Source organism: Salvelinus fontinalis, chromosome 19 (genome assembly GCF_029448725.1).
Source record: "Salvelinus fontinalis isolate EN_2023a chromosome 19, ASM2944872v1, whole genome shotgun sequence".
Taxonomy (NCBI): Eukaryota; Metazoa; Chordata; class Actinopteri; order Salmoniformes; family Salmonidae; genus Salvelinus; species Salvelinus fontinalis.
Window position 1 is genome coordinate 33,767,632 of NC_074683.1, and position 19,523 is coordinate 33,787,154.

Here is a 19,523-nt window from a genome sequence, read left to right on the forward strand (position 1 = left end):
GGAGTAGAGGACCTTGTGCATTTCAGGTAAAATAACAACCCAATGTTTACATCCCAATAAAAATTTGCTAGCAACAGCAAGCTAGCTAGCTATTGCCATAAATGTCTAATATTTTTCGATCTGTCCCCAAATGAATATAGTTGGTTCAGAGTTTGCTTTGACTTTTCAACCTGTGTGACCTGATCGCATCTGGTGTGGGGGGACAAAATCAATATGCGCACGATGACGCACGCACGCATGCGGTTCGGTCAGCATGTTAGTGTCCTTCTTTGAGGATTGACTCTAGGACAGGCTGCTCTCATAGACTCTAACCATCTCCAGAAGTCTCACACAATTTAGCTGGATATTAGACCAAATTGGTTACGCTTTGCCCAAGGGAATCAAATTTCCTTAATTACAAAATGTGTTGGTGAAAATCTAATTATCTATTAAAAAACAACTGCTAAGTGCCCGTTATTTGAGCTTGGAGGACTATTAGGCTAGATGAGGAGAACATTACAAATTTACTCTGAAGTTGTCAAGATACTCTTTCCAAGCCACCCACTCACAATGATTCTGGGGACTGTAGAGTCAATCCCTGAGTGTTCTCTGTTCAAAAGCTCCATTAATACATTAACTGGAGAAAGAGTCTATTCATTCCTCTGAAACGGCTCTTAATAAAGAGACGTCTCCCACGCTGTGTGCTCCCTCTCTCTAGTGTACTCAGGGCTAAAGCACTGGCCTTACACATCAGACAAAGCTAATAGGCTAATGACAAGGCCACAAACATTTTAAGACATCCCTAGCCGAGGTATAACAAAACACAACCATGTTGCTAAAATGTGGAATACAAGTAGTCAATTGTCTGCCCAACATACACAAACAAATAGCATTAGGAGATTGTCATGCAACTTGAAAATATAGACCTGTAAACCCACAGATACAAAATACGGAAATATAAACTATGAGTATTTATGATGAATGTAAACTTCACTTTTTAGTAGCTGTCCAATAGACAACTTTTAAGTCAAATGTATTTTTATGCAGTGCTGTATGGTCCCGCCTGACAAAAATGCATAGTCAGGGTGGCATCACAAATGATCTTTCTATTTTGCCGCAAATCCAATATGGCGTACAAAATCCAATATGGCTGCCATATCATTTGATGGATGTGAAATAAAATGGTTTTAAAAAAGGATGTTAAATCAGCTGTAAATTTGAATTTTGTAAATGAAAGGAAGTTTTTCCCGAATTGTGTACAACATTAATGCATGTAAAGACTGTTCTTGTGAATCAATTGGATTCTGAATGAAATATGGCTCTAATGATTACACTAAAACACCTTCGCCTGCATATGCTGTAAGTAGCACATGTTCATTTTGTATTGTGTTATTCTGTCTTTAAAATGGCTTCATAAATCCCTTGGTATACCTAGGACTCTGAATCTTAGCGATGGCGGTAGTGCTATACGTTCAGGAGTGTCAGATGTTTCTTTTACACAGTTTGCAAACTGATATGTGACACATTAATGTCAAAATAACATGCAAAACAGGGATGTTACATACAACTTAGCCAAATACATTTATTTTAAGAATTTGAAATGTTAGAATAATAGTAGAGAGAATGATTTATTTCAGCCTTTACTTCTTTCATCACATTCCCAGTGGGTCAGAAGTTTACATACACCCATTTAGTATTTGGTAGCATTGCCTTTAGATTGTTTAACTTGGGTCAAACATTTCGGGTAGCCTTCCACGAGCTTCCCACAATAAGTTGGGGGAATTTTGGCCCATTCCTCCTGACAGAGCTGGTATAACTGAGTCAGGTTTGTAGGCCTCCTTGCTCGCACACGCTTTATCAGTTCTGCCCACACATTTTCTATACGATTGAGGTCAGGGCTTTGTGATGGCCACTCCAATAGCTTGACTTTGTGGTCCTTAAGCCATTTTGTCACAACTTTGGAAGTATGCTTGGTGTCATTGTCCATTTGGAAGACCAATTTGCGATCAAGCTTTAACTTTCCGACTGATGTCTTGAGATGTTGCTTCAATATATCCACATAATTTTCCTGCCTCATGATATCATCTATTTTGTGAAGTGCACCTGTTCCTCCTGCAGAAAAGCAACCTCACAACATGCTGCCACCCCCGTGCTTCACGGTTGGGATGGTGTTCTTCGGCTTGCAAGCTTCCCCCTTTTTCCTCCAAACATAACAATGGTCATTATGGCCAAACAGTTCTATTTTTGTTTCATCAGGCCAGATGACATTTCTCCAAAAAGTATGATCTTTGTCCCCATGTGCAGTTGTAAACCATAGTCTGGCTTTTTTATTGCGGTTTTGGAGCAGTGGCTTCTCCCTTGCTGAGCGGACTTTCAGGTTATGTCGATATAGGACTCGTTTTACTGTGGATATAGATACTTTTGTACCTGTTTCCTCCAGCATCTTCACAAGGTTCTTTGCTGTTGTTCTGGGATTGATTTGCACTTCTCGCACCAAAGTATGTTCATCTCTAGGAGACAGAACGTGTCTCCTTCCTGAGCGGCATGACGGCTGTGTGGTCCCATGGTGTTTATACTTGCGTACTATTGTTTGTACAGATGAACGTGGTACCTTCAGGCGTTTGAAAATTGCTCCCAAGGATGAACCAGACTTGTGGAGGTCTACACTTCTTTTTCTGAGGTCTTGGCTGATTTCTTTTTATTTTCCCATGATGTCAAGCAAAGAGGCAGTGAGTTTGAAGGTAGGCCTTGAAATACTTCCACAGGTAAATCTCCAATTGATTCAAATGATGTCAATTAGCCTATCAGAAGCTTCTAAAGCCATGACATCATTTTCTGGAATTTTCCAAGCTGTTTAAAGGCACAGTCAACTTAGTGTATGTAAACTTCTCACCTACTGGAATTGTGATGCAGTGAATTACAAGTGAAATAATGTCTGTAAAACAATTGTTGGAAAAATGACTTGTGTCATGCACAAAGTAGATGTCCTAACCGACTTGCCAAAACTACAGTTTGTTAACTACAGTTTGCCTCCCGGGTGGGGCAGTGGTCTAGGGCACTGCATCGCAGTGCTAGCTGCGCCACCAGAGTCTCTGGGTTTGCGCCCAGGCTCTGTCGCAGCTGGCCGCAACCAGGAGGTCCGTGGGGCGACACACAATTGGCGTAGCGTCGTCCGGGTTAGGGAGGGTTTGGCCGGTAGGGATATCCTTGTCTCAGTATGTAAAAAAATGTAATGAAATGTAAAAAAAAAAATAAAAAAAATAATTATAAACGTATGCACTCTACTGTAAGCCGCTCTGGATAAGAGCGTCTGCTAAATGACTAAAATGTTAAGTGGAGTGGTTGAAAAATGAGTTTTAATGACTCCAACCTAAGTATATGTAAACTTCCGACTTCAACTGTATACTGAGATCATGTGACAGATCATGTGACACTTAGATTGCACACAGGTGGACTTTATTTAACTAATTATGTGACTTCTGAAGGTAATTGGTTGCACCAGATCTTATTTAGGGGCTTCATAGCAAAGGGGGTGAATACACATGAATGCACCACTTTTCCGTTTTTATTTTTTTTAATTACATTTTTAAACAAGTTTTATTTCACTTCACCAATTTTAACTATTTTGTGTATGTCTATTACATGAAATCCAAATAAAAATAAATTTAAATGACAGGTTGTAATGGAAAAACGGCAAGGGGGGTGAATACTTTGAGAGCTTTGAGAGCATTGTACTTGGAAGTCTACTGAGGAACCAGTAAGATGTGCAGCGTCGTGGCGATTTGTCCGCAGGGCTAATGACTCTTCCTGGCCTTCGAGGTCGAGGGGTCTAACCGCTGCGGGGAGGATGATTGTCCACTCTGCTCCGTCATCTAAAATGGTGTACATACTCAGGGACTTCTGGCCACTCCTTAGCATGAGTGACATGCTCGTTCGTTCTGATTGGAGTGGGTAAGGTAGACTCTGTCTAGAGGGGTGACAAACAGGACACTGGGGCTTGGCTTGGCTACAACTTGAAGGACGTTGAGATGTACTTTCCCACATGGCTTTCCCACATGGCTTCCTCAGGGTGCATGCATTGGGCCCATGGTTGTTATGACCATACTTCAGGCAAAGCTTTCCGTTTTCGATCCGGGTTTTCGATCTGTTCTGGCGTCTGCTTCACTATCTATGTGCACTGAGAATAATAGTGCTTGACACTGGGAAAAGAGGCACAGACATTTGAAGTGGTTCCTTGAGACAGTGGATGTCTGGATGTTGGGAGTATTGCCAACCTGGCTGTCTCTAGCTCTGGACTGGACAGAGCAATGCTAAATGGTGGTGACAGGTTGACTTTTTGGCCTTGGATGTGATGATCGTTCCCTTTGAGGGCTTTGTGGCTTTTTGTTTGGTGAGGCTGTGCCATCTTGGAGGAGAGCAGCTGTGCTTCGGCCTTGGTCTTGAGCCAGTCAGAGAGGTCTGTCAGGTTGCAGGTAGGTGCTCCACAAAGCTTTCCCTGTAGTGCCTGCCTCGGGAGCAGCACTCGGTCTATGTGGCCTGTCCATAACAGCTCCATTTCTTGGGGACCTTCAAGGGATTTCAACAGGCTTACCAGGAGGTCTACTCTGAGGGTGAAGCTCTGGAAGGCCTTGGAATCTCCACTAACATCAGGGGCGTTGAGGATCGCAGTGAACTCCCTCTGTGCCAGTTGGTGTGGTTGTCCGTATTGTATCTGCAAAGCCTGCATAGCTGCAGTGTAAGGCTGCTGGTAGTGTCAACATGCTTGGGTTATCAGCTTGGCCTCATCCAGTATCAGGTGCTCCATGAGGACGCTGTGCTTGTAGAGTTCTGAGAGTTCTATATGAGGATTCAAGAGGTAGTCCAGTGTCATCTTGAGGTCTGTGAACTCACTTCACTGTTGTGGACTAGATTGGGAAGCCTTGGTACTGGTTGCAGGTACGGTTGCTGGAGCGAATAGGCTGGTGGATAGGCTGACGGTGCAGCAGATTCAGGCAGGTGAGCTGGACGGAGAGGTGCAGCAGGTGGCAGCTGATAAGTCGGCTGGAGAGGAGAGGTCCATGGAGGATAACCTGGCTGGGCAGGTGCAGTCCACGTTTGGTCAGTTAAATAGGATAGAGCAGCTGATGGAGGGTTGGTCGGAGGACTGAGTCTGAACAGTTGGTAGACCAGAATAGCCCGGAACAGTGGATAATGACTGTTGTGATGCAGACTGAGCCTGAGTCGGTAGTTGGAAAACTGGTTGCTCCGGGTGTTCCCTCCAGTCCATGGCTGGTTTGGTGGAGTTAACAGCATCAAGGGAGAGTGCGTGGTCACATCTCCATCCTGCTGGTAGAGACTTTCGGCTGACTGCCTACTTGAAACTACTGTCTGCGGCAGGGATTGTGGCAGTGTAGGTCTGCGTGGTCATGGTGGCCTCTGTAGCGGCTTTCCATGGCGTTATGTTAGCGGTAGAGGGACTGAAACTTGGGCAGCAGTGTCATTTGTCCTATCCATGAGCTGGGTGTGGGATAGTTCGTTGTACTGGGTGTGTTGTGAGGAGGTTGGGGTAGAACTGTGGGGACCTGGACCTTACTGAACAGGCTTGATACGGGTGCATGGACCCAACCGCCTCACCGAGTTGGGAGGCCACGGCAGTGGTCTGGGCAATTAGGTTCCCTACGCGTGATACAATGTAATCGAGGGTAGTGAATTTTCTTTGCCTGTGCAGCGTGGGGGCAGAGGACCTGAGCAAAGGGGATAGTTGGTCGAGGGGGGGCTGCAGGCTCGACCTGCTCTTCAATGGGCTGCAGCTCCATGGTGCTGGTACTCTGCACCTGCTCTCTTGCTTGGGGAGTCAGGTAAACTGTGGATGCTGGTTGTAGAGGTTAGGCATGTGCTGCCACAGGTTGTTGTTGATATTGTAATGATATCGTATCCATGGGTTTCTGAGATCACGTCCTGTAATGGGATCATCTGACGATGAGAATGTTGCTGTGTTTCTTTGCTGCTCTGCCATGTCACAGAAGGCTCAAAGGACCAATGTAACTGAATGACGGTTTATGGTGGTGCTCATCTTCAGTGGGACTCCAATAAGAGCAGGACCAGAGGCAGAGATGTAGTTCAGTTAAGAGTCTTTGTGTACTCAGAGGAGAAAGGTGATACAGCGCATAGAACATATCATTCAGATGGGTTTGATTACAATCTTGAAGTGTCTTGATGTGTAAACAGTGACATGGCTCAGTAACCAGCTGGTTGGTTATGTAGGATACGTAACAGGTACGTTTGGTTTCTCTAAAGGGATACAAAGTACAAATAACAACAGACAATATTCAATGATAATATGCAAATTTGATAAGCCTATGAATGAATAAAGCTCTGCATAAACATAGTGTAGCAGCAGTTAACAATTAATGGCAATAAATGGGGTGTAGTAGAAAGTGTCATGGAAGACCAAAGCAGTAGCAGGCTAACAGTAGCTACATAGCGAATCACATGGCATGTGGCAAACAAACAATACATCTTCTTAGTCCTGGTTTCACAGCTTGAAATATTGGGTTACATGAGCTTATTGGCAAAATATTTGATTTCATTTGGCAAAAGACCAAAAGACCATTTGGCAAAAGACCTGCACTGCCCGTCTGACCCGCTGGGCAGACGGCGCTGGGCAGACAGCAGACTCTGGCCTCTGGAGACGCACAGGAGGCTTGGTGCGTGATGCCGGAACTGGTGGTACCGGGCTGGAGACACGCACCACAGGGCGAGTGCGTGGAGGAGGAACAGGGCTCTGGAGACGCACAGGAAGCCTGGTGCGTGGTGTTGGCACCGGTGGTACTGGGCTGGGGCGAGGAGGTGGCACCGGATATATCGGACCGTGAAGGCGTACTGGAGCACTTGAGCACCGAGCTTGCCCAACCTTACCTGGTTGAATGCTCCCCGTAGCCAGGCCAGTGCCGCGAGGTGGAATAGCCCGCACTGGGCTGTGCTGGCGAACCGGGGACACCATGCGTAAGGCTGGTGCCATGTACACCGGCCCGAGGAGACGGACTGGAGACCAGATGCGTTGAGCCGGCTTCATGGCACCTGGCTCGATGCCCACTCTAGCCCGGCCGATACGTGGAGCTGGGATGTACCGCACCGGGCTATGCACACGTACAGGAGACACCGTGCGCTCTTCTGCATACCACGGTGTCTGCCCGTACTCTCGCTCTCCACGGTAAGCCCGGGAAGTTGGGGCAGGTCTCCTACCTGACTTCGCCACACTCCCCTTTACCCGCCCCCCAAGACATTTTTGGGTCTGACTCTCAGGCTTCCAGCCTCGCTTCCGTGCTGCCTCCTCATACCACCGCCTCTCGGCTTTAGCTGCCTCCAGCTCTACACGAGGGCGGCGATACTCTCCAGCTTGAACCCGGGGTCCCTTACTGTCCAGAATTTCCTCCCATGTCCAGAAGTCCTGAGTACGCTGCTGCTGCCCGTTACCACGCTGCTCCTTTTGTGGTTGGTGATTCTGTAACGGCTTTCTTCCTGGGATGAAGGAGAGGACCAAAACGCAACGTGGCTAGTGTTCAACATGATTTAATAAAGATAATAACGTGAACACTACAAGCAACAAAACAATAAAATGTGAAAACCGAAAACAGTCCTATCTGGTGCAGAACACAAATACAGGAAACAATCACCCACAACCCAACAGTGCAAACAGGCTACCTTAATATGGTTCCCAATCAGAGACAATGACAAACACCTGCCTCTGATTGAGAACCATATTAGGCCAAACAACAAACCCAACATAGAAACACAAACATAGAATGCCCACCCAGCTTACGTCCTGACCAACTAAACACAGACTAAACCAAGGAAATAAGGTCAGGAACGTGACAGCATTGTTAGGAGCTAGTAACATAAGCATTTTGCTGCACCCACTATAGCATCTGATAAACTATGTACGCGACCATTTTTTTTTTATTTAAAAAAAAAGTTTATTTAACCAGGTAGGCTAGTTGAGAACAAGTTCTCATTTGCAACTTGATTTGATTTAAGAGGAGAGAGAGAGTTGACAACACCAGTACATCGGAGATGAATATTCTTCAACTGCACTTGACCAAAGTATCCTTGGGCTCCCGAGTGGTGCAGCGGTCTAAGGCACTGCATTTCAGTGCTTGAGGTGTCACTACAGACACCCTGGTTCGAATCCAGGCTGTATCACAACCGGCCGTGATTGGGAGTCCCATAGGGCGGTGCACAAGTGGCCCAGCGTTGTTTGGGTGGTGTAGACCGTCATTGTAAATAAGAACATGTTCTCAACTGACTTGCCTAGTTAAATACGTCAAATAAAATTCTTCTTCCTACTCAGCCAAATGTAACATAAATCCTCTGATGCTCACTGCTTCCTCTCTGTTTGGGTTTGGAGTGGGAACAAGACCTACCCATAAGGAACACATTGAAGTGAATGTTGTGGTGGTTTCTGCTTGGAGTAGAAAACATCAACTTCTGGAGGAGTAAACATGGTCTTGTTTTGAAGCACAGGGTCGATGACTAATATTATTATCATTATATACTATTTCTCTTGAGTCTGTTCATCCAGAGAGTTTCATATTTATCTGATAACATCACAAAAATGATCCCCACGCCTCGATGTAGCCAGAAGGCCTGCGTTGTTATGATTCTGAACGGTCAGATAGATAGCAACAGTGACAAGAAGCTGCCATGTGGGGAATCGTAGGTGGCTCGTTTCAGCTCGTTGTATCTTGTTATTTATACCATGTCTTGCTTTGAGGTGTTTTGACTGATGTCATGTCTATGCTAATATGGCAAAAATTTACTAGCTAGTTAACCAACAGCTGTAACAATATATTTGAGAGACAACAAGTGCTCATTGTGCGAATGTATTTATGCGTCAATAAACATTTGGAGTTGAAATATACAGTGTATCCGGAAAGAATTTAGACCCCTTGACTTTTCCCACATTTTGTTATATTACAGTCTTATTCTAAATTGTTTTTTTCCCCTCATCAATCTACAAACAATAACCCATAATGACAAATCATAAACAGGGTTTAGAATTTTAGAAAAAACAACTGAAATATTACATTTACATAAGTATTCAGACTCTTTACGTTTACAGCCTTGAGTCTTCTTGGGGATGATACTACAAGCTTGGCACACCTGTATTTGAGGAGTTTCTCCCATTCTACTCTGCAGATGCTCTCAAGCTCTGTCAGGTTGGATGGGGAGCGTCACTGCTAAGCTATTTTTACGTCTCTCCAGAGATGTTCGATCGGGTTCAAGTCCGGGCTCTTGCTGGGCCACTCAAGGACATTCGGAGACTTGTCCCAAAGCCACTCCTACGTTGTCTTGGCTGTGTGCTTAGGGTCATTGTCCTGTTTGAGGTGAATCTTCGCCCCAGTCTGAGGTACTTAGCGCTCTGGAGCAGGTTTTCATCAAGGATCTCTCTGTACTTTGCTCCGTTCATCTTTCCCTTGATCCTGACTAGTCTCCCCAGTCCCTGCCGCTGAAAAACATCCCCACAGCATGATGCTGCCACCACCATGCCTCACCGTAGGGATGGTGCCAGGTTTTCTCTAGACGTGACTCTTGGCATTCAGGCCATAGAGTTCAATCGTGGTTTCATCAGACTTGTTTTTGTTGCTAAACAACCAACCCGTCATTTCTGCATCATTCAATATGCCTGATGAGACAATTTAATGACGGACTAAAGCTTATCCAGTACTGCTGCCAGGTCTTTCTATTTTGCTTATTGTTTGTTGGCCTTGAAACATACTCACTTTCTCAGAAACCCTATCGAAAAGACTTATTGACTAAGCTTAAAATCTTTATTCTTTACTTTAATATCCCTCCTCTCAATGTTTGGAGTATTTGTTTTTTTTTCAACTCATTTGCTTTCATTTCAGATTACTCTGCATTTCCATGTTGCCAAATGTATTTTCACACTCTGCAGTGCACAGCCAGGAAACTGCTATTTCCACACTGGCTTTCCTAGTTCTCATTTGCCTGAGCCAAACTCCCATTAGGCCTATGTCTGTTTTCATCTATTGATTATTACTGGAAGCCTCTCACACTCCTTCAGAAAGACATGCGCATGCACGCACGCAAGTATGCACACAGGCAGGCGCACACACACACACACACACACACACACACACACACACACACACACACACACACACACACACACACACACACACACACACACACACACACACACACACACACACACACACACACACACACACACACACACACACACACACACACACACACACACACACACACACACACACACACACACACACACACACACACACACACACACTCACCTAAAGTATCCGATGATGAAGATAGCCACTAGTAGAGAGCTGAAGGACACAGCGTAGCCTACGGTGTACATGACATACAGACGCTCAAAGAAGTCCTGCTGGGAGAAGGATAGAGGTACTGTAGGTACAGATGTAGGATCTTAATTGGATCACTCTTTTGTTGCTGAGAATTTTCTTGCACAGCAGGAAATGCTAACTTGTAGTGTATTTGACTTTTATAAAGGCTTCTAAAGTTTGTAATTTCCACTTGTAATTTCCACTTTTCCACAGACTTGATTTGCCCTAATAGAAAATGTCCATTAATTATAATACATATAATAATTCACATTTCCTGTTGTTGCAGGATTCATTTCCTGGTGCAGCAAACTGGCTCAAATTAAGATCCTACATCTGTATTACTGTAAAGCTTCCCTAACAGATGTTACTAGCTGAAACAGCCATGTAATTGACCCAGTTGCTCAGTGGGAGTGAGAATGACAACATCAGGGTTGATCCACATATGCTAAATATATCATATACTGTATGGATAACTGGCTTTGGATAAAACCATCTGCTAAAAGACAATACAATATATACAGTGGCATTGTAGGGTTTCCTGTATATGTGGGGATAAGGCAGCTGCCGTAGCTACAGAACAGTACTCACTTTTACCCTCTCGTTGCTTGGCTTCAAGAACCCAGGGCCCAGACACTCTGAGTAGTTAGGCCACGTCCTGTTCAGGCTCTCCACAAACACCCACGACCCATTGATGTCACACTTCCTGTAGGCATGACCTGTAATATATATCAACAAATCAACATACTGTATCTCTGTAGCTTACTTGGTTTCACTTGGCACCTCAAGTGAGGCAGTACATAATTCACATTTCTAAAGTCACTATAAATCCACTAAAAATGCACTATATCAATCCTACATTGGTAAACGGGAACCCATTCTCCCATGCAGACAGAGTTGTTTGTCATAATACTTTATCTGTGTACTTGGATTAGACAATACATCATCCAAGTATTAATATAAACTAGCTATGTATCAACCATACACAGGTAAAAGAGAACAACACAGAGATGTTGTGTTCAAATGATATTTCTATGGGGAACCTGGAACCTGTTCTGCCATGCATACAGAGTGGGCTGTCACCTACCTTTGTGGTTGAAGTCGAAGATGTAGCTGGGGCAGGGGACCTTGGTGACAGCTGCTGGGTAACCCTGAGGCCAGCAGAGAAGGCCATCCCAACCAGGGGGGCAGAGGTCATCTAGAGGAGAGGCAGAACACTCTTTTCAACTACAGTGTGTGACCGGTGCAGGACCTCAGAGATACAGTAGGAATACGTTGGGAATGGAGGATGTTCGAATATTGAAATGTTCCTAACTTTGAGGTTCTACTATATTGACACTTGAAGACAGCATTTTACACTTTGGATAATTTTATAGCTTGATCATAGGCAACTTTCTCAGTCAGTCGAAATCATGAAAGCGGATTCATTGTTATTGATATACAGTATACAAAGAAATGTAATAGAAAACAGGTAAAATGAAACTAAATGCAGCTAGTTTGCAGTCTTTCCAGGTTCAGTTTGAAGTGATTGTGTTAGCTGTGTTGTTGGCTAGCTCCTCTTCTCTAAACAATAGTGTCCTGACGAGTGGGCACATTTTCCATGCCAGGTGAAATTGTGTATCAGTAGCTCATTGTTATGGATGTATCCCAATAAATGTCACTAGAAAACAACTTAAACAAATGCAAATGCAGCTACTTTGCTGTTATTCTGGCTGCACTGTTTGACCTTGACTGTAAGTTAGCCGTAGTCGGCTAGCTAGCAACCAAGGGATAAGAATGTTGTCAGCTAGTATGGCAATGGAACATTTACAACGAACTACTGGGTCACATCTCTGGCAACCGAATCGATAAAACGAACGACCAGCCGGCTTGGGTAGCATCTCTAGATTTGTGTCGGGGCTGTATCTTGTGGAAGGATGAAATAGTATGAATAAATTCATAAAAATAAAGTTTTCATGAAAATTGGTCAATCATTATTTGAATATGTTGGTAACCATTTGTATAAAAGTGATAATGCCCTCGAAGCCGGTGTTTGGAGGATATACTGGCACGGTTTTCCGGCCGTCTACTTCGTCCAGGGCCTGACAACACTCATGCCAATATATCCTCCAAACACCGGCTTCTCAGGCATTATCACGTGAATATCCCAATTAATGAAGTCAGTGGGATGTTAGGTTACAGTACATCCAGAGCATGTACAGTTTATTCCCAGTACACTATGTCTTCTTCACCTTGACCTTACATTAGCAGAAGTGACGTGCATGCCTTTAAGAGAACCTAGTGCTCCTCTATGAATTTCCCTTACATCCCACCAGCAGACAGGCATTGATACATAGGTGAAGGTGAGACTCATCTTAGATTCAAACCGGGATAGCATGTGTCTACATTCATTACCTCACAGGTTCATCAATCATTAATGAAACAAAATGTAGTATGACCTTCGGCTGAGTGAATGAAAAAAAGCCAGAGGAAGGGAGGGGAGGGTAGGAGAGAGGAGGAGAAATATGTAATAAAACATTGTAAATTTGGAGAGTTTGAGTTCAGAGATATGTCCTCTACTGTCACTGATTTCTGAACTGTTAAATTGCCTGATCCACTGGCCCCTGAAAACACAGGAACAGATTCAAAGAAACATGTCTTGGTTTCCTGAGAGTTAAAAAAAAAATCTGTTGTTTTAAATATGCCACTACGAATAACTTTTCATATTGAATGAAATGAATTATGAATATAACATTGTAACATTATCTTAATTCTAGCAGCTGTCAACTGAGTCTATTTGTTCTGTTCTGTCATCAGCAGAGAATCCATGGAAGTGTGTCAAAGTGAGTCAAACCAATCCAAATTGTCCTTCCGGGCAGCCAGACAATGGTGTGCCAACTACAGTTTTGGGTTGCCAGGTCAACCCATTAGAGGCTGCCAGGGAAACTATTCAGAGAGTTTCACCTTGTTGTTCCCATTCTGCAGCAACATTCTGTAGCTCTAATCTCGCACAAATTTACACTGAGGAAAGCTACAGAAATGAGTGCTGATGAATCAACAAGGCAATAAGACCAAGATGATGCAGGAATTGGGATGGGCTAAGGCTGAGGGTCAGTGGGTTTCATCTAGGAACTATGCCTCCCCTCAAGCATGATTAAGACCGTAGTGCGAGGATTCTCTGTCATCTGTATGATTCGAATTGCATTCACTACGTTGTCATCACTCTAATTTGCGTGTACAGACTGATTTATTATGTCCTTTACTTGTATTCTAATTCTGGAACATAATCAAATAAAATGCTATTTGTCACATGCGCCGAATACAACCTTACTGTGAAATGCTTACTTACAAGCCCTTAACCAACAACTCAGTTTTAAGAAAAATAACCATTGAGAAAATATTTACAAAATATACTCATGTAAAAAGAAAGTAACACAACAAAATAACAATAACGAGGCTATATACAGGGGGTACCCGTACCGTGTCAATGTGCGGGGGTACAGGTTAGTTGAGGTAATTGAAGAAATATGTACATGCAGATACGGGTACGGTGACTATGCATAGATAATAGACAACGCGTAGCAGCAGTGTAAAAACAAATGGAGCAGGGGGTGTTAATGTAAATAGTCCGGGTGGTCATTTGATTAATTGTTCAGCAGTCTTATGGCTTGGAGGTAGAAGCTGTTAAGGAGCGCTTTGGACCAAGACTTGTCACTCTAGTACCGCTTGCCGTGTGGTAGCAGAGAGAACAGTCTATGACACGGGTGGCTTGAGTCTTTAACACATTTTAGGGCCTTCCTCTGACACTTCCTGATATAGAGGTCCTGGCTGACAGGAAGCTTGGCCTCAGTGATGTACTGGGCCATACGCACGACTCTCTGTAGCGTCTTGTAGCTGGATGCTGAGAAGTTGCCACACCAGGCGGTGATGCAACCAGTCAGGATGCTCTCGATGGTGCAGCTGTAGAACACTATCTACCAAGAGAGTTCTCATCTATATTATTTGTAGCCATCTATTTACCACCACAAACAGATTCTGGAACCAAGACCACACTCAACGAGCTCTATAAGGCCATAAGCAAACAATAAAATGCTCATCCAGAAGCGACACTGCTAGTGGCCGGGGAATTTAATGCAAGCAAACTTAAATCCATTTTACCTCATTTCTACCAGCTTTTCACATGTGCAACCAGAGGAAAAAAAACTCTAGACCACCTTTACTCCACAAACAGAGACGCATACAAAGCTCTCCCTCGCCCTGCATTTGGCAAATCTGACCATAATTCTCTCCGCCTGATCCCTGCTTACAAGCAAAAACTAAAGCAGGAAGTACCAGTGACTAGCTCAATACGGAAGTGGTCAGATGCTATGCTACAGGACTGTTTTGGTAGCACAGACTGGAATATGTTCTGGGATTCATCCAATGGCATTGAGGAGTATTTCACCTCAGTCACCGGCTTCATCAATAAATGCATCACCGACGTCGTCCCCACAGTGACCATACGTACATATCCCAACCAGAAGCCCTGGATTATAGGCAACATCTGCATTGAGCTAAAGGCAAGAGCTGCCTCTTTCAAGGAACGGGACACTAATACGAACGCTTATAAGAAATCCAGCTATGCCCTCAGACGAACCATCAAACAGGAAAGGTGTCAATACAGGATTAACCTGTTATGGCTGCAGGGGGCGTATTGAGTAGCCAGATTATATGTGCCCATTTCAAACGGCGTCGTACTCAATTCTTGAGTACGTTATCAGACTGTCATCTGATGAGGTTGTTTCTTGGTTAGTGGCTATTTTTATCTTTATTTGGCCGAATTTGTGATAGCTACTGATGGAGTCATAAACTGATGGAGTAAGAATATTGGTGTCTTTTGCTAACGTGATTAGCTATTAGATTTACATATTGTGTCTTCCCTGTAAAACGTTTTAAAAATCGGACATGTTGGCTTGATTCACAAGATGTGCACCTTTCATCTGGTGTCTTGGACTTGTTAATGTGTGAAAGTTAAATATTTTAAAAAAAATATTTTTTGAATTTCGCGCCCTGCGCTTGAGCTGGATGTTGTCATAAGTGTACCGGTGTCGGGCTGCAGCCATAAGAAGTTTTAAGATTGAATCCTGCTACACCGGCTCCGACACTCGTCGGATGTGGCAGGGCTTGAAAACTATTACGAACTACAAAGGGAAACCCAGCCGCGAGCTGCCCAGTGACGCGAGCCTACCAGAAGAGCTAAATGCCTTTTATGCTCGCTTCGATGCAAGCAACACTGAAGCATGCATGACAGCACCAGCTGTTCCGGACGACTCTGTGATCACACTCTCCGTAGCCGATGCGCGCAAGACCTCTAAACAGGTCAACATAATTTTTTATTTTTTATTTAACTAAGGAAGAGAAGGTAACCTGATGATTACAACCCCGTAGCGCTCACATGTGCTACGGCTCACATCAACACCATCATCCCAGAAACCCTAGACCCATACTGCCCCAAAAGATCCATAGCCGTGGTAATCTCAATCGCATCCCACACTGCCCTTCCCCACCTCGACAATAGGAACACCTATGACTACGTGTCCAAACACGACTCCAACACCATCATTAAGTTTGCTGATGACACCACAGTGGTAGGCCTGATCACTGACAACGATGAGACAGCCTATAGGGAGAAGGTAAGAGACCTGGCAGTGTGGTGCCAGGACAACAACCTCTCCCTCAATGTGAGCAAGACAAAAGAACTGATCGTGCACTACAGGAAAAGGCGGGCTGAACAGGCCCCCATTAACATCGACGGGGCTATAGTGGAGTGGGTCAAGAGTTCCAAGTTCCTTGGTGTCCACATCACCAACGAACTATCATGGTCCAAACACCAAGACAGCCGTGAAGAAGGCATGACAACACATTTTCCCCCTCAGGAGACTGAAAAGATTTGGCATGAGTCCCCAGATCCTCAAAAAGTTCTACAGCTGCACCATCGAGAGTATCCTGACCGGTTGCATTATTGCCTGGTATGGCGACTGGCCATCTGACCTTAAACCTGTTATGGCTGCACGCTGAATATTGAAAAAACTGGAAAATGTGTGCACATTTTCAAACGGCCTCCTAAGAAACTTTTTATTTTCCAATATGCATATATTTACTACTGTTGGATAGATAACAGTCTGTAGTTTCTAAAAAGGTTTGAATTGTTTCTCTAAGTCGAACAGAAATATTTTTACAGCCATTTTCCCAGCCGAATTGAGTTTCCCAAAATGCGATGTGTCTCTTTAAGACCTTCTCTATAAAAGGCCATTTGACTTGGGACCATATAAACACGTCAGAGGCGTTCTTCAGACTGTAATGCGGAAGTGAGAATTGAAAGGGGTCGAATATCTCGTCCCTGGACTGAATAACAGAACTTCTTGTGAGACCTGCGCAGTTAAAATAAAAATCCGGGCGCGAAGGATAATTTGATCTCGGCTTCTGGAACAAGGTAGATAACGTTGAATATGATGCCTGACTACGATATTATTTGCTACATGTCACAAAATCATCCTAAAGTATGTTTTTTCAATATACTTTAATTATATTATTGCAATTTATTCTGGACTTTAGATGTGAAACGACGGAAGAATTTTTTGAAGAAACGCTTTCTGGCGCAGCAATGCTACCGTGCTAGCTAACCAAAGAGGGAAATCATTCGTTCTGGAACCCAACTAAAGACTCTACTGGACATTGGACCCCGTTACAACATTCTGATGGAGTACCAAGAAAGATAAGACCCAATTTGGGATGCTTTTTCATATATATGTCGAACTGTTGAATGCTAACTCTGCTAACTATGCTAGGCTAGCGCTTGACTAGAATCAATGCTGCCTTATGCTAGCTTATGATGTTAGCTAATATAACGATATATTGTGTTTTCGCTGTAAAACACTTCAAAAATCGGAAATGTTGTCTGTATTCACAAGATATCTGTCTTTCATTAGTTATCCACCATATGTTTTTCTGAAATGTTTTATGAGGTGTAATTAGTAGCCGACGTTGGTGTATGTATTTTCTCTGGCTACTCCCGGCTGGATTCAGACTGTAGCTATGTATTAGCATTTTTGGGTAGCATCAATGTAAAACTGATTTATAGCTAAAATATGCACTTTTTATGAACAAAACATAGATTTATTGTGTAACATGTTATATGACTGTCATCTGAGGTCGTTTTTTCTGGGCTCTTTAGGTTGGTTTTAGTTTATTTCGGTTGGTTGTGCATGCTACTTCAATCATAATTCATACTTCATAATCATAATTCATACGTGTCTGTCCACTTTTGTATTTGGTGGTGAGCTAACATAAATATATGTGGTGTTTTCTCTGTAAAACATTTAAAAAATCGGACATGTTGGCTGGTTTGACAAGATGTTTATCTTTCAAATGCTGTATTGGACTTGTTAATGTGTAAAAGTTAAATATTTTTAAAAAATAGATTTTGAATTTCGCGCTCTGCAGGGGTGTCATTTTCGGTCCGAGGTCGGGCTTGCACCCCAAACAGGTTTTAAGGCGCTACAGATCGTAGTGCTTACGGCCCAGTACATCACTGGGGCCAAGCTTCCTGCCATCTAGGACCTATATACCAGGCGGTGTTTGAGGAAGTCCCAAAAAATTGTCAAGGACTCCAGTCACCCAAGTCATAGATTGTTCTCTCTGCCAAGTCTGGGACCAAAATGCTCCTTAACAGCTTCTACCCCCAAGCAATAAGACTGCTGAACAATTAATAAAATGGCCACCAGGACTATTTACATTGACACCCCCCCCAATTGTTTTAACATTGCTGCTACGCACTGTCTATTATCTATGCATAGTAATTTTACCCAGACCTACAGTTGAAGTCGGAAATGTACATGCACTTAGGTTGGAGTCATTAAAACTCGTTTTTCAACCAGTCCACAAATTTCTTGTTAACAAACTGTAGTTTTGGCAAGTCGGTTAGGACATATACTTTGTGCATGACGCAAGTAATTTTTCCAACAATTGTTTTCAGACAGATTATTTCACTTATAATTCAGTGTATCACAATTCCAGTGGGTCAGAAGTTTACATACACTGTGCCTTTAAACAGCTTGGAAAATTATAGAAAATGATTGTCACGCCCTGACCTTAGAGATCCTTTTTATGTCTCTCTTTTGGTTTGGTCAGGGCATGAGTTGGGGTGGGCATTCTATGTTTTGTGTTCTAGGTTTCTATTTCTGTGTGTTTGCCCGGGTGTGGTTCTCAATCAGAGGCAGCTGTCTATCGTTGTCTCTGATTGAGAACCATACTTAGGTAGCCTTTTCCCACCTGTGTTTTGTGGGTAGTTGTTTTCTGTTTTGTGTTGCTGCACCAGACAGGACTGTTTCGTTTCATTCGTTCTCTTTGTTATTTTGTTTACTGTTCTGTTTGAACAAATTAACATGAACACGCTTTGGTCCGATGATTCCTCATCTTTAGACGACGAACGTTACAATGATGTCATGGCTTTAGAAGCTTCTGATAGGCTAAATGACATCATTTGAGTCAATTGGAGGTGTACCTGTGGATATATTTCAAGGTCTACCTTCACACTCAGTGCCTCTGACAACATGGGAAAATCAAAAGAAATCAGCCAAGACCTCAGAAAAAAATGGTAGACCTCCACAAGTCTGGTTCATCCTTGGGAGCAATTTCCAAACGCCACGTTCATCTGAACAAACAATAGTATGCAAGTATAAACACATGGGACCATGCAGCCGTCGTTCCGTTCAGGAAAAAGACGCGTTCTGTCTCCTTGAGATGAATGTACTTTGGTGCGAGAAGTGCAAATCAATCCCAGAACAACAGCAAAGGACCTTGTGAAGTTGCTGGAGGAAACAGGTACAAAAGTATCTGTATCCACAGTAAAACGAGTCCCTATATCGACATAACCTGAAAGTCCGCTCAGCAAGGAAGAAGCCACTGCTCCAAAACCGCCATAAAAAAGCCAGACCACGGTTTGCAACTGCACATGGGGATAAAGATCGTACTTTTTGGGGATGTTAAGGCTGTCGTAGTCGTTCTCCTCCTCAGACGAGGAGAAGCATGGATTGGACCAAGATGCGGAGTAGTAGGTATTCATGCTTTAATGAACAAACAACAAACACTACAAATTACGAAACTCTACAAACGTGACTAACATGAAAACAGTCCTGTGTGGCCCAAACACTGACACAG

General features: G+C 43.6%; 1 protein-coding gene across 4 annotated transcripts in view; it reads right to left on the reverse strand.

Moving 5' to 3' along the window:
* Positions 1 to 19,523, reverse strand: part of LOC129816649 (parathyroid hormone 2 receptor-like) — an 89,641-nt gene that overhangs the window by 61,971 nt on the left and 8,147 nt on the right. For 3 of the 4 annotated variants that reach the window (XM_055871393.1, XM_055871390.1, XM_055871389.1), the window contains 3 exons: positions 11,434 to 11,544; positions 10,938 to 11,065; positions 10,293 to 10,390 (listed from right to left, as the gene is read on the reverse strand). In XM_055871393.1, the coding sequence (XP_055727368.1) occupies positions 10,293 to 10,390; positions 10,938 to 11,065; positions 11,434 to 11,544 (337 nt within the window). The remainder of the gene's footprint in view (positions 1 to 10,292; positions 10,391 to 10,937; positions 11,066 to 11,433; positions 11,545 to 19,523) is intronic. The other variant, XM_055871392.1, reaches the window with a different exon arrangement.